Here is an 8,854-nt window from a genome sequence, read left to right on the forward strand (position 1 = left end):
TCGCGATGGAAGGCGAAGGAGGGGGAAAGAGAGTGAATGGGAGGGCATAGGGCGTGCGGGCATGCTCCACTTCAAGGCGGCCAGCGCGCGGTGCGGTCAGGGCGAGCCGAGCGCGTGGCGGACACGTGGCGGCGACGGCCTGACGCCGGTCGGTCACTGTAGCGAGTTTGAAATTTCATTTCAGTTTCGACAGTCCCGACTGACAAGCGAATTTCAATGATGATTATCTCCTAAACCGTGATGATCTAGCTCAAGAGGTAATTAACAAAGTTGAACGTCTACATGTGAACTATAATTCTTACAATTGGAGCTCGAGCTGATTTGGCTTTGTTTGCGAACTACAGAGCTCTAAACTAGGGTACATGAAACTGAAATTGCACTTAGGACTTAGAAATAATTTCAAGTGTTGAATCCACCTTCAAAGCTGACTTGTGGGACCTTTTTGGGCATGTTGTGCATATTTTCATGAGATGGCCATAAAATAACTTTTGTTCCTTACATAATTCTCTACAACTTTGCTTTAGGTTGTCCAGACATGCAAACATCCTAAGCTACACTTTTTAAACAGTCAAACAAAAAGGTTCAGGGGTCAAATTTGGTCAAACCATGACTTGGAAAACTAATTAGTCAAAGTGACCAACATGAACAATGTTCCAAAAGACATTCTATGTGTAACTAAGTTACTTACAAGCATTTCTAGCCATACCATACATTGGTCACACAAGAATTAATCAAGGTATGTACTGAAATAATGAAAAACACAAGAAATGTTGCAAATGTTTCATAGTCATGTTTCACATGTTTCATGATCTTGTTGCATAGTATTAACTAATCTTGTTTCACTAAGTGAGTGGCACATGTTGCACTTAAGTGTTGCACACTTTACATTTCATAAAAGAACAACACACATGAAATATACAACACGTTGCAATGTTTCGAAATTATGTTTCATGTGCTATAAGTTCACGAATGGATGCATGATGCTCATGTTTATGAAATGCAGTGCAAATGTGGAAGCTAAACACCAGGGGTGTTACAACACTCTTAGCAAAGAAGAGAAGGAAAACATGTTTGAATGCCTAGCAAGCATCAAGGTACCATCTGGATTCTCCTCGAATATAAAGGGTATAATAAATGTGCCAGAGAAGAAATTCCTAAACTTAAGTCCCTTGACTGTCACGTGCTCATGACACAATTGCTTCCTGTTGCATTAAGAGGAATTCTACCTCCAAATGTACGTCTAGCCACCATGAAGCTATGTGCATTCCTCAATGTAATTTCTCAGAAGGCAATCGATGCAATGGATCCAGCTAAACTACAGAATGATGTGGTTCAATGTCTTATCAGCTTTGAGTTGGTGTTCCCTCCTTCCTTCTTTAATATCATGACACACCTCCTAGTTCACCTGGTCAAGGAGATTAGCATTATCGGTCCTGTGTTCCTACACAACATGTTCCCCTTTGAGAGATTCATGGGAGTCCTAAAGAAATATGTTCACAACCGTGCTCGACCAGAAGGAAGCATCGCCAAGGGCTATGGAACAGAGGAGGTCATTGAGTTTTGTGTTGACTTTATTCCTGACCTTGACCCGATTGGTGTTCCTAAATCACAACACGAGGGGAGACTAAGTGAAAAGGGGACACTAGGGAAGAAACCATATATTGATATGTAGGACAATTATTTTAATAAAGCACACTACACAGTTCTGCAAAACTCCTATTTGGTGGATCCGTATATCGAGACACATAAAGAGTTGCTTCGATTCGAGTTTCCAGGGAAGTCTGAAGCTTGGAGTACACGTCAGCACATGAAAACTTTCAGCGACTAGTTGCGAAAAGAATGTCAGGGTGATGAGAGTATTGATGAGCAACTTTATTTGTTGGCTAGGTAGCCATCGTGGCATATCCTCGCATACAAAGGGTACGAGATAAATGGGAATACATTTTACACACTAGCCCAAGATAAAAGGAGCACCAACCAAAACAGTGGTGTCCGCATAGATGCCACCGACCCTAATGAAAATAAGCAAACATATTATGGCCGTATAGAGGAGATATGGGAACTAAACTATGCACCTACTTTTAAGGTACCTTTGTTCAAGTGCCAATGGGTAAAGGCGACTGGAAGCGGGGTAGCAGTCGACAACCAGTATGGAATGACAACCGTGGACCTCAACAATATTGCGTACAAAGACGAACCGTTCATCCTTACCAAGGATGTGAATCAGGTGTTCTATGTCAAGGACATGTCTACAAAACCGAAGAGAGGGAAAAACAACAATGACCTAATCAATGAGCCAAAGCGCCACATAGTTCTTTTAGGGAGAAGAAACATCGTTGGAATTGAAGACAAGTCAGACATATCAAAAGATTATGAAAAGGATGACCAAATTCCACCCTTCACAGTGAATAAAGACCCAAGCATCCAGCTAAATGATGAGGACACTCCATGATTACGGCGCGATCATAACCAAGGGATATATGTTAAGAAGAAGTTCACTACTGTGCCCGCTTGATATATATAGTGATGTATTAGACCTATTATGTAATAATTATGACTTCAGATTTTTTTATCGTGTTTTTATATTTTCTACGGTTTAAATGAATTTTCTGCTAGACGGTGGATTTCCCGTGAAGAATATGTGATGAAAAAACAAATGATGAACGTTAATAAGATGTGAAAACTAATTTTCTGTCGAAAAGTAATAGTGTTAATGATTTTAATTAAGTAGTATATTTTTGCATGGTGCAAATTATAATTATCATTTACACTATGTTAAATATTTATACAGTAAAACAAAAGAGTTTAGTTTATAAATTTTTGTTGTGTATAATAATGCAAAACCAAGTCCAAGATTTTTTTTATAATTTTTTTGGATAATATTTTATTTATTAGGCAATTAATAACTCTGTACATATTTATATAAAAGAAATATATAAAAAAGGAAAAAACTTATGGAAATTGGAGAAAGCCAACTGCAGCCCCCCCTTTACTCTTGGGTGGATCAACCACCCGAGACTAAAGGTGGAGCTTTAGTCCCGGGTGTAGCCACGACCCGGGAGTAAAGGGCATTTTGACGGACCGCAAAAACTATAGCTCTCCCTTTACTCCCGAGTGGATTAACCACCCAGGACTAAAGGTGGAGCTGCAGTTTTCGTGGCCCGCCTAGATGCCCTTTACTTCTGGGTTGTGGCTACACCCGGAATTAAAGTTCAGACCTTTAGTCCCGGTTCTAACCATAGCCCGTGACTTTGGTAGATCCAACCGGGACTAAAGGTCTCCCTTTATAAACCACACCCTAGTTCTCTTCCTCTCTGTCTCCGCCACGCCGTCGCCTCATCTTCTCCACCAGATCGATCCAGCAGCGCTGCCGCTCCCTGGCGACCACCCTAGCCTCGCCTCGTCACGCGCGCACACTGTCATCGGCCCCACGTGCACGCGCGCTTCTTCTCTGGCCAGCTAGCGCGCCTCGCTCGTCCTCGCTGGAGTGCGCGCCGTCCTCGTCCCTGGCCCCCACCTCGCTCGTGCTCACCGGAGCGCGCCGAGCCATCCTCACGCTGCCTCACCGGAGCTCGCCCGAGCCTTCCCCGCGCGCGCTGCCTCACCAGAGCGCGGCTGAGCCTTCCCCGCGCTGCCTCACCGGAGCGCGCCCGAGCCTTCCCCACGCTGCCTCACTGCAGCTAGGTACAAACGGAAACCTGGAAACCAAGGAAATATGTTGTCTGTTCACAAGTTTTGGCTGCTGACATGTTTTGGAAATCAAGGAAAGATTATGCTATTTTCTCTTGTATGTGCCTGTCAGTAGCATTTGTGTCATGTTACATTTGTGTCATGTTACGTCAACCAAAATAATGGACATGATTATGCTATTTTTTTATCTCTTGTATGTGCCTGTTAGTAGCATGAATCAGTCATGAATGAACCGTCAAACAAGGCAACCTAAATGACGCTCAGCGCTGGTGAAACCCTGTCGGATCGGATCGACAAAGCGGCGGCTTATGTGATCTTAGAATTAATTTTTCCATGAAATGAAAAACTTAGAAAATAGTTAGAAAAATTGTAGAAAATCTGTAGTAGTTGAACTTGCGGACAGTGTTCATCTCGGAGAGCATGTTCTCTGCCGAGCGGTAACGGACGTTAAGGAGGAGCTTTGATTCTACGAGAGAGAGCGGCAACGGTCGTGGAAGACCGTGTTCCCTTCCTCGTAGAATCGGAGCTCTTCCTTGGCTAAGTACGGTGCCGTCCGGTGGAGAAATGCTCGCCGAGATGATCACGTAAGCAAGGTCAACTAGTACGGATGGTTATTTATTAAAACATATTTTTGAGCTATAATTTGATGGATATTTGATAACTTCAGGCCTATAAATGTCATCTACAAATGTTACTATCCTCGGCAACCTAAACGCCCGCAAGCTCGCCGATATCGAGCAGGTCACTTAGAATTATTTTTTTTCATGAAATGAAATACTTAGAAATCATGCCTTTTATTTTTTAGAATTAATTTTTCCATGAAATGAAAAACTTAGAAAATAGTTAGAAAATTGTAGAAAATCCGTACTAGTTGAACTTGCGGACCGTGTTCATCTCAGCTAGCATGTTCTCTGCCGAGCGGTAACGGACGTCAAGGAGGAGCTTTGAATCTACGAGGGACGGCAACGGTCGTGGAAGACCGTGTTCCCTTCCTCGTAGAGTCGGAGCTCTTTCTTGGCCAAGTATGGTGCCGTCCGGTGGAGAAATATTCGCCGAGATGATCACGTAAGCAAGGTCAACTAGTACGGATGGTTATTTATTAAAACATGTTTTATTTTTTATAGATATATCTAGTAGAGTAAAAGCTAGATGGCTGCTCCGAGAGACAACATGGATGAAGAAATGATGAATATTATCAACACCGGCACTCAATTTGTCGATGGTGACCAGCAGAATGTAGATGACGGGAGTCAATACCTGGCTCTTGAAGATAACCACGGAATGCATTTAAGAGACACTCTATCTTCCCTCTTCCTAACAATATCACATCCCATCACAGCCTCGGATCAAATAGCCCCAACTCCCTTCCAATGAATTCGGCAAAAAAGATCCATCACAATTAAGCTTTAAAAAGCCTTGTGGGGGTTTCCTCCAATACTCCTTTCTTCGGCGCTCACTGTTGCCCGTCAAACTGTTGTCGGTCACAATTGCAGTGTTGTCTTCTGCATATGATCGGATACATCGAGCAAGGAAATATTCTCCTCGTCTCCGACCTTCTCTAATTATATTTCTCTCCTGCCAAATATACCACATAGTGATAATCATCAGCAGCTTTTGTTCTTCCTTAGCCTTCAGAATTAGTTAGACTGCGTCCTTGATCAAAACAGTAGTCGCCAACTCCAGCCTGAAACTCTCTAGGTTCAGATTCCTCCAAACCTCTTTGGCAAGGCAGCACTTAAAAAATAAATGTCCACCATCTTCATCTACTGAATCACAAATTGTGCATCTTGTTTCAATTCTCATCCCACGCTGCACCAGATTTCTCCTCGAAGGGTGATTATTATGAGCCAAACATTAGAAAAAATGTTTTACCTTGCCTGGGATTTTCAGCTTCCGGATTGCTTTCCAAATAAAATCAGATGCATTACCACTGCCACATTGTGCCCCCCTTGGCTCCTTTCACGCGACAGATCAGCTCTACAAACTTTGTAAGCACTCTTGACACTAAATCGCCCATGATTATTATAGTGCCATGCAATTAAATTGTCCTTGCCTTCATGGACTGGAAGAGCCAAATACAACTAAAATATTGAGACAATGATAAAGATAGTGATGGATCATATTCCGATTGCTCGGTATATGCATGAAAGTAGCACATGTGCTTACATAGAATGGTTATCTAATGAACCTAATATGACCGTTAAAACCTTGAATATAAGGGTGCACTATTATTAGTAGGATTTCACCGGGACATGGAAAATTTCTATATTTCCTATATTTATTTAATACAGATAAATTAATTTATGTTATTTTTATCATAGTGCTGTGATTAAAATAAAAAGTCTTAGCGGAGAGATGCCTTAGGCCGTTGACCAGTCCTTTACATCAATGGCCACCTGACTCCTCTGACAGCTCCATGCCAATCGCATTTGCATGTCAACCATTACTCCGCTCCTCGCTATCTCAGCCCCCGCATCCCTCTCCGTCCCCAAAATCCCGATGGCCTCGGCTCCGCACGGCGACGCGCCCGAGGAAAGGAACGCCGCGGCGCCGGCGAAGCGCGCCAGCGCACCGATCACAGAAGCTGGTATCGGCGCCGAGTTCGCGCACCACGACGGCACCGTGGCCCGCGTCAACAACGGCACCTTCGGGTGCTGCCCGGCCTCGGTCCTCGCGGCGCGGGCGCGGTGGCAGCGGCTGTTCCTCTCGGAGCCCGACGCGTTCTACTTCGACTCCCTCCAGCCGGGGCTCGCCCGCTCGCGTGCCGCCGTGGCGGCTGCCGTCGGGGCGTGTGACGCCTCCGAGGTATCCCTCGTCGACAACGCTACCACGGCCGCGGCCATCATCATGCAGCACGTGGCCTGGAGCTTCGCGGAGGGTGCCTTCGCGCGCGGCGACGTGGTGCTGATGCTCCACTACACCTACAGTTCCGTCAAGAACTCCATCCACGCGTACGTGGTCCGCGCGGGGGCCACCGTCGTCGAGGTGCCGCTCCCGTTCCCCGGCGCCTCGCCGGGCGCCGTCGTCGCCGAGTTCCGCGCCGCGCTCGCGCTCGCCAAGGCCGGGGGCCGCAGCGTCCGCCTCGCCGTCATCGACCACATCACCTCCATGCCCAGCGTCCTCCTCCCCGTGAAGGAGCTCGTCGCCATCTGCCGCGAGGAGGGCGTGGACAAGGTCTTCGTCGACGGCGCGCACGCCATCGGCCAGGTGCCCATCGACGTGCGCGACATCGGCACCGACTTCTACACCAGCAACCTCCACAAGTGGTTCTTCTGCCCTTCCGCCGTGGCCTTCCTGCACATCCGCAAGGATGACCCCATAGCCTCGCAGCTCCACCACCCCGTCGTGTCTAGCGAGTACGGCAACGGGCTGCCCATGGAGAGCGCCTGGATTGGGGTACGGGATTACAGTGCCCAGCTCGTTGTGCCTGATGCCGTTGACTTCATGAGCCGGTTCGAGGGCGGCATCGAGGGGATAAGCAGACGGAACCATGACAAGGTGATCGAGATGGGCACGATGCTCGCCGAGGCATGGGGGACATTTCTTGGCTCGCCGCCGGAAATGTGCGGAAGCATGGCTATGGTCGGGCTGCCTGGTTGCCTTGGCATTGAGAGCAATGGTGATGCGATGAGAGTGAGGGACATGCTGAGGAACGAATTCAAGGTCGAGGTGCCAATATTCCACAACTCAAGAAGTGTTGAAGAAGGACAAGAGATGGCCAAGGATGCCAAGGGCGATCAAGTGACTGGGTATGTGAGAATCTCACATCAGGTTTACAATGTCAGGGAGGAGTATGAGGCCCTGAGAGATGCTGTCCATAAGCTTGTTCGTGATGGTTTCTCCTGCAGCAAGCTGAGACCTTCTGGGAAGGTGCTCTCTAACTGAAACTGTTGTTGAGCTCAATTATGCCTTTACCTTTGTTTGCTCACTTCCATTTCTTGATGAAAGTATGAACTGTTGTAGCATGTTCTTTGCTGCGTACTGGTTGTTGTATAGCCTCTGCCCTCTAGCGTCTAGCCTTGTTTTTACGCCTATAATGTTTCAACTTCTGTTGATAGGGTAAAGCATAGAAGCGCCTAATTTGAACAGTCACTATTTAAGGTATGCATTTGGGTAATAAGTACTACTGTTTAGCAGTTTAGGGTGATCTATGGACATTTATGAATCTCAAATTCTACATAATGCTTTGTGCCGTGTCTTCAAACAGATTGCACCATTTTTGGCTATTGGCTTTTGCCTCCTTGACATCCTTGCCTTCCAGCTTTTTGCTTCAGCTGCACAAGAGAGCAGTAGCTGTCGTAGAGTCATGGTTTCATTACGGAAGATGAAAGCGTTTCTGCATTTCCATAGTTGCCAACAGCAAAGGGCAACAAACATGTTGTGCAGAGTTGGAACTGCACTGATCTTGAGAAAAGAGTGGATGTCACGAGTGGAGATCCCAGTTTGGGGTAAGTGGACGCCAATGCTGTTCCAGAATTGTGACGCCTTGTCACAAAAGAACAGCAGGTGTTCTGGCGTCTCCTCCATAACTCCATTGCGCCGCAAGAGACATAGGCCGAGCTGTCCACCATATGCTTCTTGAACAGATTTGCCCGACATTGAATTCTGCCTTTTACCACCAACCACATAAACAACTGCACCCTGGGGGCTGAAGCATTGTTCCAAATGAAGTCTGAAGATGGATCTGAAGCCTCCCCTTTTGCACCATTATTGTATTTCTTTAGTGATATGCTGTATTCAAAAGTATATATCGGAAAGCATTAGCTTATATAATACAACAAAGTGTCAAATTATAGTGTGGAAAAATGCCACTCCGCTATCTTCATTGCCCTTGAGATTTTGAACCCTTGGCTGTTTCCTCCTATTCCGTACATTCTGTAAAACCTGTCTATTTATCAAGTAGTAAATCGTGAGTGGAAGCCAAGCACTGTACTCTTTCATTTCTCTACTTCTGGTGGATGCCTGGACTTCCACTAGTATTTCCTTATCCAAAAGCATCTGACTGATGACTCCATTCTTTATTTTAGCCCAATGATCTAGTGGTAATGCTATGTGTTTCATATCCCATTGGGAACCCGTCTTTAGGCCATACTTGATACGACTACTAAGGATATGCAAAATCACTCTTTACATGCTTCAGAACTTTTTGTCTTTTCAGTAGTGC

At 45.9% G+C, this 8,854-nt stretch overlaps 1 protein-coding gene across 3 annotated transcripts; it reads left to right on the top strand.

Annotated features, from left to right (window-relative positions):
* Window positions 1–6,085: 6,085 nt before the first annotated feature.
* LOC136458131 (putative L-cysteine desulfhydrase 2) lies at window positions 6,086–8,498 on the top strand. 3 transcript variants are annotated; one of them, XM_066458125.1, is made up of 2 exons: window positions 6,086–7,560; window positions 7,952–8,498. In XM_066458125.1, the coding sequence occupies exons 1-2, from the start codon at window positions 6,124–6,126 to the stop codon at window positions 8,270–8,272; spliced, it is 1,758 nt and encodes a 585-aa protein (XP_066314222.1). In that variant the 5' UTR covers window positions 6,086–6,123; the 3' UTR covers window positions 8,273–8,498. The 3 variants fall into 3 exon arrangements, with proteins under 3 accessions (XP_066314222.1, XP_066314223.1, XP_066314224.1); XM_066458126.1 differs by having other exon boundaries at window positions 6,090–7,560; window positions 7,965–8,153; XM_066458127.1 differs by lacking the exon at window positions 7,952–8,498 and adding an exon at window positions 7,749–7,894 and having other exon boundaries at window positions 6,091–7,560.
* Window positions 8,499–8,854: the final 356 nt, after the last annotated feature.

The sequence above is a fragment of the Miscanthus floridulus genome, chromosome 6 (genome assembly GCF_019320115.1).
Source record: "Miscanthus floridulus cultivar M001 chromosome 6, ASM1932011v1, whole genome shotgun sequence".
Lineage (NCBI taxonomy): Eukaryota > Viridiplantae > Streptophyta > Magnoliopsida > Poales > Poaceae > Miscanthus > Miscanthus floridulus.